General features: G+C 53.8%; 1 protein-coding gene across 1 annotated transcript; it reads right to left on the reverse strand.

Annotated features, from left to right (window-relative positions):
- Nucleotides 1-655: 655 nt before the first annotated feature.
- ANO9 (anoctamin 9) lies at nt 656-13,065 on the reverse strand (the record flags this gene model as incomplete). The annotated part of the gene is made up of 24 exons (XM_084287915.1): nt 656-683; nt 1,606-1,718; nt 1,838-1,931; nt 2,073-2,192; nt 2,652-2,799; nt 3,091-3,243; nt 3,776-3,942; nt 4,148-4,245; nt 4,411-4,468; nt 4,736-4,847; nt 5,325-5,361; nt 5,458-5,622; nt 5,878-5,982; nt 6,447-6,529; nt 7,589-7,649; nt 8,036-8,132; nt 8,243-8,377; nt 9,930-10,012; nt 10,215-10,273; nt 10,866-10,915; nt 11,215-11,354; nt 12,004-12,120; nt 12,346-12,411; nt 13,060-13,065. 24 exons carry the CDS (start codon nt 13,063-13,065, stop codon nt 656-658), a joined length of 2,295 nt encoding a protein of 764 aa, XP_084144041.1.
- Nucleotides 13,066-13,960: the final 895 nt, after the last annotated feature.

Below are 13,960 nucleotides of genomic sequence, written 5' to 3' on the forward strand. Positions count from 1 at the left end.
TAGTGTGTTTATTCACCATTCTCTCATTCTAGCTGAGGTGGGAATGTAATTGAGTCAGAGCAGGTGCAGTGACTTGGCAGGGCCCAGTACAAAAGCCACTCAGGCTAACGAGTTTGTTTTTCCAGCCTGTGAAAGCGCTGGGCTGGAATTGCAGCCACACGGTAGTTATGCTGAGAGGAGCATTGTGCTGGCTGGTGTGAAAGAGGAAGGACTGAATTTTCTTGATGGTACAGGAGCAGGGAGGTCACTGAAGGCAGAGGAAGAAGGTCCCAAGGAGTGAAAAGGAACCAGAGAGGGAACGTGGACTGAAGTAGCTGCCTTTTCCTGCGAGGCTGCACGGTATGTGGAGGCAATGACTGATGGGGAAGCTTGATCACCTCCTGCAGACCAGCAGCACGCTCGCCCAGTCCGTGCCCCAGGTAGCATTCCTGTCTCTACTGAGACTTTCTTCCTCCTTGTGGCTGTGCAAGTCATAAAACATCCTGCTCTGTGAAGCTGCCATCACCTTGTCACTCCCCAGCTCAAGTTCAAGGTTGGGGGAACATGGCCTGTCTCTGCCAGCGGTGCTGCGGTGGTTCCTCCGGTGCTTGTGGCACTGCTGGGCTGGGGAGAGGGGCTCAGGTCCGTGCTTCTCACTCTCCGCAGTGTGAGGAGGCTACACCTCAGTGGAGTACTCCATCATGCTGCAGGAGAAGGGAGAGGGAAGTTACGGATGGGATATCTGCATCGGGAAGGAAGGGGGGAAGAGGGGAAAATGTTCTGAGCGGGAATGGGGCCGTTTGCCAGATAGAAGTACACGTAGAGAACAACCCACTGTTTGTGGGAAGTCCCTGTGTGTGCAAATCTCTCTGCTGATGGGAAGCTGCAGCCTGGGAGCTGGATGGTGGTGGTGTGATGCTTCCCAAGCCCCACAGAGCTCTGCTCTCACCTGGATTTCAGGGGAGGCTGAAACCCTCCAAAGCAGGCTGAGCCCCCCTCCAAAGCAGGGTTCAGTCCTAGAGGACAGCAGCACCTACAGCTTTCTGCTAAGCTGGTTCTGCCTCCAGCTGAAATTGTTTTGTGGGTTGCCCCCTCCTGCCCCTCAGCAAAGTTTTAAACGGAAAATTTGGACAAAATTGCTCTTTTTTTTTTTTTTTTTTTTTTTTTTTTTGAGCTTGTCTTTCCTAAAGGAAAAGATGAAAGCAAGCAGACTCCTCCTCTGGTGAGCTTTAGTATTGAATCACCTCAGGTGGAACTCTTCTCACTGGCCTTGAGGCACTTGAAAGTCAGGCACCTGGGTTGCTCGGTGACACTGCAGGTGTGGAGGGAGGTGGCTCCTCCTCTCCAGGTCATGCAGCCCACCTTTAAATGGACATTTAGTGCTGTAGGCCCTAAGCAGGAGGGGCTGGAATGAAAGCTGGGGAGAAGCTACCTCCAAAAGTGTGATGGAGGAGCTTACCAGAAGGCAGGGGCTCACAGCCCCATGCTCCTCTGTGCCCACAGAGGCATGGAGCCCAATCATGGGGCTCTGGAGTGGGCTGATCCTGCAATCAGCCAGGTCTCCAGCTGAGCACCATGCTGTCTCTGAGCACTGCAACCCCTGGCACCTTCTGGGGCATCACCCACCTCAGTTCTTTCCGAAGGTTGCTGTGTTTCTCATCCAGAACATGGTTCTTAACTGACTGGGGCACATCGGGGACGTACCAGGCTGCGATCAGCTTGACGCACAGAGCCACGTGCTGCAGAAAGCAAACGGAGCCACCGCGGGCAGTGAGCGGCTCCCCAGGTCTATGCCACCGCCCCTGTGTTAGACCCAGCTTCTCTGTGCCTCCTCAGGCAGCCTGCCCTCAGTGCTCACCTCAAAGAGGATGAGGAAGGCAAGCCGGGCTGCGAAGACGTGCCAGAACTGGACGGTGTAGCTGTAGTCGTCGGCGTTCCTGTAATCCCGGTACCTGCAGCAGAGCCCCATCAGCGCCAGCCCAGGCTCCCCCCTCACAGGGCACCACATCCCACCACGGCAGTCCCAGGAGAGCTCTGGTGGCTTCCTCCAGGGGCTAGGTGCCGTGGTGAGGGGCTGGCAGGGGTGCTGGTACCTGCACTCCGTGATCTCGTCCCAGATGATGCCTGTCTGATTTTCGGCCAGCTTTGTGTGGGGCTCGAAGTCCTGGATGTGGAAGACGGAGAGGCTGTGGTTGATGTAGCCAGTCAGGCAGCTGTGGGGGAGGAAAGGGCACATCTGGGCACAGGAACCCTGCGGTGAGGGGAAGCTCCTGCTTTGTGGCGACACTCAGAGAAGTTACGGCATGCCCTGAAGGAAACTGCAGCTCTTGCGTCTTTTTTTGGCAGGGAACTTAAAGGCCCCAGGTGGGAAAAGAGGGAGGGGAGGAGAGGGCATGGGCAGGCACCCAGCTGAAAGTCCTCCCTCCAGCTCTTGGGTGCTTCGCAGTGCTCTTTCCATTCAGAGGCACCAGTTGACCCACTGATGTGGGTGGGAGGTTGGCTGCGATGCTGAAGTTGGTCCCATCTAGAAAACTCTTTCTGAAGTCATTTGAAAACTCTTTTTGACCCACCCCACTCTGGGTGTCTGGGTGCCTCACACTCTTGCACCGAGGCAGGACAGGACACTGCAGGCAGGGCTGCAGGGGTGGGGGCACCTGCCCAGCAACACTCACTCCACAGCAGTGCTGTTTTCCGTCATGCAGGGGCTGTACGTGTACTTGTAGACCTGCACAGGGATGAAGTCAGACGTGATGGCGATCACCAGTCCGTTCCCGATGACGGCCAGGATGCCAATGGCCTCCAGGACCTGCAGCCAGATTCCTGCAGGAGAGGAACAGTCACTGAGACTCCCCCCTTGCCAGCTTTCTCCCACTCCCCTGGGGTTGCAAACCCAGCCCCAGCAGGTTTGGCATAGCCAGAAGAGGCCAGAAGGAGAGCTCCAAGGTGCTCTTCAACCTCTGCAGGATCTGAACTTGCTTCTCCTTCCCCAAAACACAGCTCTCCTGTGGTACCAGCCCTTGGCAAAGGGATGCTCCAGACCTCCCCCCATTAGAAGGGGCTCTCCACCTGCACTGTTTTCCCAAGCAGCAGCTACAGAGGGCCCTGTCTCACCGATGTCGTTGGCCTTCCTGGGCACCATGCGCCGGCGCAGCCGCATCATCTTGATGGCATCCAGACGGATCTCGAAGAGGTTGTTGCAGAAAGCCAGCAGCGGGGCGAGGGGAAAGGCGGCCACAAAAATGGTGGTGAAGCTGTACTGGATCACTGCAGAGGGGAGAAATGCCGGGTGATGGCACGGAGCTGCTTTGGAGGGGTCATCCCACAGGGACCCAGCTGCAGTGTGGGCTTGTCCTGCTTCATGGCTTGTGTCAGAGGGGCCTCACAGGGTTGAAAGGGGGAGATAGACCTGTCTTGGAGACCCTACACCCCCACAGGGGACACCCACCTCTCCCAGAGCTATCGGAGAGGGAGCTCTGTGGGGGTCCCACTGGGCAGTGGTTGAGCCAGCCAAGCAGAGGGAGCACCTAAGGGTTACGGCCATCACCTTGATGCTCCTAGGAGGAGAGGAAGATGCTAGGCAGGGACCCAAGGTCAATGCAGTTGCCTGTCCTCCCTGACTTTGGGAATGATCTCGGTGTGCCAGGGCTCTTGGAGTAGGGCTGGGCATGGAGCTGGGTCTCAGAGCTCTCCCTTGCCTATACAAGAGCTCCCCAAAGTCAGGCTCTTTCCACCCGAGGAGGACATATGGCACGGCACACAGCACCCCTCCTTGCTCACCCTCCCCTTCCCTACGTACCCATCTCCAAGAACTCATCAAACAAGCTGAAGATGTTGACTTTGCTGAGCTGATAGTTGCTCAGCCACTGCTTTTTGCAGGGGTCCTCAGGCTCTTCCTCTTCTCCCAACACCATGTTTCTCTTCTTGGGGCGCTTCTGCCTAGAGCGTATTTTGTGGCCTATCCAGCTGCAAGGGGAGGAAGCAATTTGTACCGCTGCCTGCAGAGGACAGCGGGGCTGAACTGCTGGCAGTGACAGCCCTGGAGACCTGATATAGGGAAAAGGAGGAAATCTTGGCCCAAAGGCCAGGGTTGTTCTCTGTAAGAGCTGGGAGGATGTTCTGCATATACAAGAACACTGGGAAGTGCTCTGCAGGCTGGAGGAGAGCTTACGGGATGAGGAACTCCACCAGATTGTTGATGGTCTGCTTGAGCATCATGATGATGGCCATCTGGATGAAGAGGTCGGTGATGCAGCCGCTGGGGTGGCACTGCAAAGGGATAAGAGGAGAGGGGTTGGGTACCACAAGCAGCGAGACCTGCCCTGAGGGGCTACTTGGCCAAGCTGAGGCTCAGCAGGGCCTTGCTGGGTAGGGGGGAAATGCAGTGTGGGAGTTGTGGTGCAGGGTCAGAGGGTTTCACGGCAAGTCTCTCACCTCCTCCAGCCTCCACTTGCCAGCGATGCGCACGTAGTTCCCTGGGTGGCCGTTGATCCTGAGCAGGGAAGCAAGAAGAGTGACATCTGTTGAGCCCCACCGTTGACCCCCCTCTGGATAAACGTTGGAGGATGGAGATGGAGAGCACCGACCTCCAGACATCAGCAGAGAGGCGAGGGGCTCCCCCCACCCACTGCACCCCCAGGGAAAAGCCCTGCTGAGCTCCCAGGTGGTTTGTGGCCCTCTCCTGTCTGCCCTGGGCGCTGTGCTCTGGTGAGGAGGGTGGATGGGATGGGCTCCTCCTGGGCCTCCGGCCACCACTCACCGCCCCAGGAAGAACGCGATGTAGATGAGCGAGGAGAAGTTTGTGAAGAACTGGAAGATGAAAAGCTTTATGGTGAAGTTGTTCTCACGCTGGGAGAAGGTCCGTGGTTTCTCTGTAGACAGAAACAGGGCTTTGGTCGCACAGTGGTGGGACCTTGCCCCACTCCCCCTGGATCCCATGGTAGCCTTGAAGGTTGTAAAGGGGTCTCTGCGCCCTGTGGAGCTCTCCCTGCCCCTTCACCTGAGCCCTTTGAGGGTGGTAAGCCCAGGTTAGAAGAAAAATCCCTCAGAGCCACAAGCTGGGGCAGAAGGGGGCTTCAAGTTGGGAGGAAAACCATGCTATAAGCTCTTCTGTGGTTGTTATTGGCTTCCTGCTCATCTCAACTCTCAGCCTCACTGCCCCTCCAAAGCGTAACGTGTCTGGGGACAGCCAGCTGGGCTGCTGATTTCCCTGGGGACCTGCATGGTGAGAGCTGCCTGGGAGATGCTTCGCAGTGGTGGAGGAAGGGAAGGGGCCATGAGTCTGGCTGCATTTGGGGACCGCTGTGGGGTGCAGGTGCAGGCAGGGGGCAGCCCCCAGTTTCCCTTACCCAGGTCACAGAGAAAGAGGGCCACATGCCTGTTGACCTGCAGGAGAGAAGTGTAAAACAAGAGGGGAGCGTTGATGACGGGGGGCAAAAAGGGCAAACCCCACCACAACCCACCCCGTGCCACACTCTGCACCTTGGTCATGATGATGATGGTGAGGTAGTGCAGCACAGCCCCGGTCATCACGGCCACCGTGTTGGCCTGCTCGCGGAAGAATTCGAAGTCACTCTGGGTGAAGAAAGCCGTCGCGACCACCCGGTAAATGACGAGTGCGTGGGCAATGCCGATCAGCACAGCAATCTGTGGAGGAGGGTGGAGGGGTGAGGAGAAGCCGTTCCAGCTGAGGACTGCTGGGCCTTCAGACACTGCATCTCTTCACCACGTGGAACTGGCCTCCAAAGTAAGCCAGTCCTCTTAAGGGGAGGTTAGAGGTTCGTAACATGGATGTCTCCACCTCTCCTCATCTAGACTTTCCTTAGGCCTGTCACACTCACGGGAAGAAATGAGAGTGTCAAGGGTTTGCCTCCTGTACCCTACGTTCATCCTGGCACATACCATGACCAGAACCAAGATGAGGACGATGGTGCTGCGCAAGTAGGAGTGCTGGTACCGCCGAGGTTCGTGCTGCAAATTATTGATCAGCTCCAAAGCCAGCTCCTCCTAAAAAATATATAAATAAAACAAATACATGCACGTGTATATATGTATGGAAAATGAAGGATCCAACAGAGCCATTCCCAGGTGGTGGAAAGCCCAGGGTGGTTTTGTAAATGGAGGTGGGGGATGAGCAGAACCAGAGGACAGAACTGAGCACCCAACCCAACCTACAACAGCATAGCCAGTCCTGACTGAGTTCAAGCACTCGTGCAGGTGAAGAGGGGGCTAGTGATGCAGAGAGGGGAATAGCAATGTGGAGTGGAGGCCAACATCTGCTCAGCTCTCTGGAGGGGTCTGCCTCTCCTGGGACCGTCAAAGGAGGCAGGTGTTGGCTTTGCCCCTTGCTTAAGTGCCTCTATTATGTGTCCACATCCACAGAGAGGTACCTCTGCCATGTCTCTTCTGCAAGCCTAGCTATCTCCTGCCCTGAAAAGGGAAGCATTAAGCAGGAAAGATGACATCCTTACCTCATCCTCATCCCACATGTACAGGTCCCAGTTGGTGACCACAGTGGCTCTCTGCCTCTTCCACAGCTCCAGGAACACAGTGGCTGTGGGGGGAAGGTAGGAGCACGGTGACCCTCAGGGATGGCCCTGCAGAAGTCACCCCTCCATTCCACAGCACAGGATGGACAGTCGTGTTACCACCCAACCTGATGGCAAAGCTGCTTGGACTGCTCTCGGCCCATGAAGGACAAGCAGCCACCTCTGCACCTCAGCGACCAGAAAGGACCTGGGATGAGCAGCAGTGAAGAAGAGGATGGAGGTACGGGGGTGAGTTTTTACCGGGAGTCAGGCCAGCTCTAGGGACTGTAAGGGATTTGATCTAAACCAGAGTAAGCACCAGGGCTAGCCTGCTGTGGTGGGCATGGTTACCTGGGACCAGCCAACCACGTTATTCTGGACTGATGAAAAATATGCTTTAAAAGAGAGTAGGCATCCCACACTGCACCTCAGCAAGGCTATGCCTCTGCAAATTAATTTGCAGCCACCTACTCTGTTAATTAACCTTCCTAAGCTTGTTCTGTGTAAACTGACCCATGGGGACATGCAAGACCACATCTGTAACCTGCTCAGCAGTGAAACACCCAGCCCAGGTGCTGGCTGGTTAAAACCACGGTGGTGTTTGTAACTGAAAGGGCTGTAGTGAAAGCAGACTAAACATGCAGCTAATATGGTGATGGGATCACACCAACTCAGAGCCCAGTGGTCTTCCAGAGAAGCTATAAGATGGTGTGGCAACCCGAGGAGGATTAATGAGGGATGTGGTGGTGCCTCCTTCCTGCAGCTGTGTCCACTTACAGGCAGCTGCTAGAAAAGGATCAGAGTTGGGTGGAGGCTGTGGTGGATGAAGGAGTAAAAGCTCTCAGGCAGGGTGGCTGAGGAGTGTTTGAGATGTAGAAGGGAATTTGGGGCATGATTTTATCCCTTGTGCTGTCTGGAGGGGGAGCTGAAGGCTCTGGAAGTAGAGGAGCTAGGGACTAAAAAGCCCCTGAATGCTGGAGCTGCATTGGTGTCCCGTTTTCTTCCACCTCCTTTCCCCCTAAGCTATAGCGGGCTGCTCCTCCTTGCAAGCTCCGTGTGTGTGGTGCTGAGACATTGACACCTACCCCAGATGGCCATGAACATGGCAAATATAACTGTCCCCTCGTTGTCAATCATGTGAGTGACCTGGAGAAGATCAAGGAAGAACGTGATGGGGGCACCAAGGAGCACCTCGGGGCTGGGGAGAAGCCTCTGCACTCGGTAGACCTCTTGCCACCCTGATCTCCCAAGAGACAGGCAAAGATGGTGCAGGAGGGCAAAATGCAGGAAGGGGATAGACAGCAGGGACTTTTTAGATCATGGCAAATGCTTTTTCCTTGGTCTTTTCCTTTTTTTGGTGGTGGTGGAGACCATGATCGGCTAGAGCTTGTCCTCCTTATCAGTGGAGGTCTCTTGTGTGTTGCAGCCAACTTTTTTGGGGGGTCTTTTATTTCTGGTGGCGTGGGCACAGCGTAAGCTGGGAGTTTTCCCATCCTTCACCTTGAGCCTGTCTTGGGAAGGGGGCTACTTACCCTGGCATAGGTGCAGGTGTCGGAGAGCAGCCAGAATGGGCACTTCTGGTCGCAGAGTGGGCACATGATGGTGTTATTGGCTTCGCAGATCTCCTTGCTGGAGAGGAAGGAGTAGAGAGAAGCAAAGGGGAGTGGCAGTGGTCAAAGCAATATGCACAGCAAAGGGTGGTGAAGGGGATGTGCATTTGGTGTTCTCAGCTGCCTTACCTCACCTGGCTGGAGTTGAAAACAGTAATCCCAGCCACGAAGACCACCAGGCCCATCAACGCAGCGAATCCCAGCAGGTAGGTGTACCAGCCAAGCCAGGCAAAGTACAGGGCCACCTTCTCACCGAAATAGCACCTGGAAGGAAAGGTGAGATGTGCTTTGGGGCCAACGAGGAGACAATGCTGCTTGGGGTCACTAGGAAATGCTCTTCCACCCCCAAAGGGATAGCCACGTCCAGGAGGGGCAGTGCTGCATGCATATCTGGGCATTTGGCTGGGACTGGGAGAGTCAGCCCAAGTGACCTGGAAGAAGCAGGAGTGGGCAGCAGTTCCCAGGGGATTTTGGCAGCAGAGGGAGATCCTGAGACTCCCTGTGTGTGGACTCTGATTGAGGATGTAGCAAAGAGCACTGTGGATGTTGCTGTGGGGCTGCACAGCAAAGACCTGCTCAGAGCATGGCTCCATCTGAGAGCTGAATGTGGGATGGAGAGAAACACAGCTCTCCTGGGGGCCGTGTGGTGCTGGGCATGCTGTCCTGCAGGGTTTGGAGAAGGCAATGAGGTGGTTTCTCCTGTTCTCAGTCAGCCTGGTGACTGAAGCAAACTGCCTTAAGGGTAAATGTGGTCAGATGAATTGTATCCTAGGTAAAAGTGGTGCGAGTGATTGAGAGCCCAAGTTGCAACCTGTGTCTACAGAACAGAAAGGCTTCAAAAAGATGAGAGGGCCGCAAGGTGCAGCATTTCTCCAACCAGAGCAATATCCCCTCCTATCTGTCCTCTGTCTCCCCGCAATACTTCTACGTTTCATCCTTCTGACAGCAGAATCTCATTTTTTCTTGTGTGGACAAGAAGGTTGGAGGCGTGGGTAGGAAATGCTGGTAACTACTGACTGGGGGACCTGCCTCCCCTCCGATATTCCGGAGGGGTTCACTCCCTGCCAGCAGTCAGAAGTGGTGATGTGCTCCCTGGCCTGTGTTAAGAAGATGATTTCGTACTTGGCCCATTGATTCTTCTGTGATAACAACAGGTCAGGATGCATTGACCTTAGAAATGGTGTTTTGTCTGACCTCGAGCATCATGGAGGGATCGAGGCTCCCTGGTGCCCCTGCTAGACTTGCAAACTGTAAGACACGTTTAAGGAAAGAGAATGCAATTTTAGCATTTCATCTCCCTCCCACGGTCCACTGAAAACCTTATGAAGCAGCATGTTATTTTTGCCTTCCTCTTCCTGGCCATGGAGACTTAGTTTTCTTCCCTTTTTTAAAATAGCCAAGCTCTTCTCCGAGTTTTAATGTGGCTTTAGGAGCCCTTTGTTGCCCTTAAAGTCCCAAGTTCAGCCTCAGGCTGGATGTGTTCACTGATGCTCTGTTCTCATCTCACCTTCCTTTTGAACATGGAAGAGGGTGGTGGAAAATGAAAGAGGCTAATTAAAAGCCGCTCAGGTGCGGGGGTTTTTTCATGCTGCAAAATTAGCAGACAGAGCTTGGTGCCTTGGGATACCCTTTAGGCTCAGAACTTCACAAGCTGCAGAAAAGGCCCAATATGTGTGAGAAGAGCCAGGTAGAAACTAATGATTAAAAAAAAAAAAAAAAAAAAAAAAAAACACAAAAAAAACAGGAGCTTGGGAAGGGGTTTAAGGTAGGGCCTCTTGGCTAGATGGATCCCCTGTGCCTCTTCTGCCTACGTTACCTGATCTTCTCAATCGGCTGTTGGCAAAATATATCTCTCCAGCGAGCCCACTTCTCCTTTAGGAATTCTCTTACCTCTTCTTTCTGGAGAGCAGAGAAATTGATTGGACCCAGGAACATCAGGGCAACCTTAATCCCCAGCCCAGCTCCCATCTGGAGCCCGGTTGTGCCCTACATCCAGGTGTGTCCCGATACAGCCCCAGTTACCCAAAGCTCTCTCCCACCCGGTCTGGCTCCTCCACCTCTTGTGGCTTTTCCTCCCAGGCATCTGCGTACTTGGCCTCACCTCGTGCAGTGGAAACATTGTCTCAAAGACGTTCTTCTTTATCAGGTCATGCAGCTTCTCTGGTAGCAGAGCGGAACAGGAAGGATTAGTGACACAGTGACACAAAGCTTTGCTTTCCCCCCTGCACCTTTCCTGACAGGCAGCATCACCCAAAATCTTTTCTGAAGCCTTAAGGGCGGGGACAGAAAAAAAAAAAAAAAGCCTGGGAGAGGCTGAGCTACCCAGAAGGGATCAGTGCTAATCCTTGTGGTTTTGCTGCTCAGCTGGGATGCCGCAGGCTGTGTTGGGGCTGGTGCTGGGAGTGAGCCAGGTAGGCAGGTCCTCAGAGACAGCTGGAGAGCCAGCACCTTTGCTACCTCTCCTACTGATCCCAGGGTGCCAGAGAGGAACGAGCCTTTTTGGGGACACAGAAGGGTGGCAGTGGATTTGGGGAAAGGGAATAGTGGACCATTGATGGTTCCTGCAGTCCAAATTTCCCAGCCTCTGGATACAGCAGCAAATTGACCTCCCAGAGCTGCCCCTCTTTTTTGTCACATCCCCACCCAAGGGTGCTGGGACAGCTGGGCTGCCTGTGCCTGGCACAGGGCAGGAGCTTTGCTTATCCCCTGGGGATAAGGGGGATGTAAGGGTCCACTGGCCCCGTTCCCTTACCAAGGTCAGGCGTGACCGTGTTCTGCAAGATGAAGTTCACAATCCGTATCCTGAGCAAGGAGAAACTGGGATTAAAGGGAAGCCTGAGGATACAGACTGGTGGTGTTGCCCCAGAGAGTGGGGAAGGAAAGGGAGGTGTGTACCAAACCCCAGGGAAGGAAGTGGGGAAGAAACAGGGATCTGCTTGTGGACAGTGAGGAGCTGGCCACTTTGCACCAACGGTGGTAATTTGCTTTCTGTGGAGAATGAAAAGCCTGGCACAGTTGTGAGCTGAGATGAAAAATGGATGCTGGTGTGGTGGTAAGGGGCTGCAAGGTGCTGGAAGCCAGCAGCCCAGCTCAGGACCCACCTGGTGGTCACTGGTATGTCATGATGGGCATCGGAGTCTTGCAGCCGGCTGTCCTGAGGGTTCCTCAGGAGCCACTGGTATTTCCGGAAGATATGTTTCGGGGCACGGACCCCATAAAATAGCTTCTTGTCCTCGATTTTCTAGTGGGCAGAAGAGAGAGGCTGTTAGAGCAACACAGGCAGGGAAAAAAAGGCAGAGCTGTAAGATCCAGGGGCTGTGTGAGTCCTGGGGCTGGGGTCTCCCCTGGGTGCATGTGCCGTGTGTTTTACACACGGTGGGGTGATTTACTTGAGGGTTCGTGTCTCTTCCTGAGGCCTGAACTAGGCTGGGATCCTGGGTACCACAAGACATCCCCAGCCTTTTGTTCTTGAAAGAGAAATAACCTCTGTCTCACCTTCCTCTTATTTTTAAAATACGATCTGCTGAAAACAGATAAACTGATAATTGGGGTGATTGAGATGAACTGCTGGTTTGGAAATGCTTTAGTGTAGCGTGAAAGATATAGGTGACCTAAAGAGCATCTGATAATTGTGCTAAGTAATTATAGAGATTTTGTGAGTGTGAATTCCAGTTCAAAACTTAGTTTTCACATAGAGATATGAAGGTCAATAAACTTACCCAAATTCTTATGTCACTAATGAGTATTTTGTTTCTGTGTACACACATGATAGTACAGGGATAGATTATTTTTTTTCTGGCTTTAATTATCTTTCTTTAACCTTCCCTTAGAAGCCAGCTTTTTACAGACCTTGTGTTACGTAGCAGATACCCATACCTGCTGCCCCTTACCTTGATGGTGAACCCCTTCTTGCTCAGCTCATCCAGGAACTTCTTCCTCTTGATCTCCTTCGTGCTGCCCACTTCGTGGATGTCACTCACGAGGACAAAATCCCACTTCTCTTCATCCTGCCCACAGAAAATACAAGGGAATTAATGGGGATGGCAAGCTCTCCCATTTGGCTCCAGTCCGTCTGAGGTTTGGACCTTTCTCTATAGAGGTGCCCTGGGGACTGGCATTGAGCAGAAGAGTGGGGATGGGGAAACTGAGGCAGCTGCTGCCATGGTGTTCCCCCCCAAATCCATGTTTTTGATCTCTGAACCCACTGTGAGTGCAGAGGGACCCGAGCTTACCGCAGAGGCAAATGGATCTGAGTCTTCAAAGGGAAAATTTCTCCAGGGGGTCAACAGAATTTCATCCTGTGGAAGAAGAGAAAACCAGCAAAGACTTCAGTGGGGTCTCTGCGAGATCCTGTGTTTGGACACAGAGCAAACCTCTCTCTGCAAACACCTGGATGGCTTTGCAATGCTTTGGGTTAGGTCTTGCCCATGCTGCTGGAGGCAATGGGGTCAAGCTGCCCTGCTCCAGCTGGTGAGAGCAGGTAAGCAGCACTCTGCTTGTGGTATGGAGAAACCCATCTTTAATAGTGCAGGCAAGGGATGTGCAGTGTTGTCTGCCAACCCAGCACTGTATGTGGTCTGCACAGGCTCTGTCAGGCTGTCCAAGCTAGGGATGTTTGGTAATAGCAGGAGAAAGGCATCCTGAAAGAGAATATGGGCCGGAGGATCTTGGGTATGCCCCAGCTGGGCTGGTGGAGGTGTGTAGTTGGCCTGAAAGAGCAAAGTAAAGAGTGGTTCCTGCCCGTCCGCGGAGATTGTGAGATAAATAACCTGCTGGGGTTAAGCAGAGTGCATTGACTTGTGGTTTATCTGAAGAACAGAGACCAAATGAGTCCAAAATTAAGGCAGGTGGGACAGCAGGTTGGACAGCATGACAGAAGGGTCTTCCTGCGGGGTGAAGCTGCTGGGATCAGCCAGGCTCCCTGCGCTCGGTTCTGCTAGTCTCACGTTCATGCCTCTCCCAGTGGCTGTGAGGGGGTACCTGGGGAGGGATGTTTTGTCCAAAACCTCCTCCCATGCACTCCTGATCTCCAGCTCAGGCTCTTTCTGAGTCAAAAAATGTGTCTTTGTGTTTGGGGATCCTTGAGGGATTGCTGCTCCATGGGCAAGGGCTGCCTCGTTTTGATCTCGTAATGCCTCATATCTACAGAGTCCTGGGGCCCCGAGGGAGCCAGCCAGCAGAACAAAACCTCCCTCTGTTCTGGACTTCACTCCTCCTTGTTTCACCCGGTGCCCTGACATCCGTTCCGGAGGAGTGTGGATGCTTAACTCACTCCCTCTCCGTGCATCAATGGTTTTTACAAGACTTTCATCCACCTTTTCTGCTCTTTACTGTTCCCTTTCAAGTAGGGAGCTTAGCTTTTTGGCCAGGAAGGGGAAGGAAGTTTTGAAGTCTCTGGACCAGAGAGTGGGGTGCAGGCAATGGGAGGCTTGCGCAGCAAACAGGGTGGAAAATAATTCCTTGGAAAGCACCACAAATGGCTCAGTCTGGGGCCCGGGGCAGCTGGCACTTGGCTTCTTCCTGCTGACCTCCTGTGCACTGCCAGCTCCAAAGAGAGGCTGTGCAGGAGCAAACGCACAATTTTGCTCAGGCACCCAAGTGAGTCTGAGCCTAATCATACTCAGACACCCAAGCGGGGTGGTTTTGGGGCTGCACGAAGCAAGTAAGATGATGTTGTGGCAGTAGGTGTCCTCGGTCCAGCCTAGGGTGCTCCTTCTCTGAGGGATGCTGCAGAGAACACCCTTGGGTGGCCTGGATCATCTGTTGGTGGGTGCCCGCTACAGGGGCATGTCAGCTTCAAAACACTTTGTCCCCATCCTCTGTGCCTGGCCTCCCCAGCGTGATCTC

Source organism: Netta rufina (genome assembly GCF_964035555.1).
Source record: "Netta rufina genome assembly, chromosome: 5".
NCBI classification, from domain to species: Eukaryota; Metazoa; Chordata; class Aves; order Anseriformes; family Anatidae; genus Netta; species Netta rufina.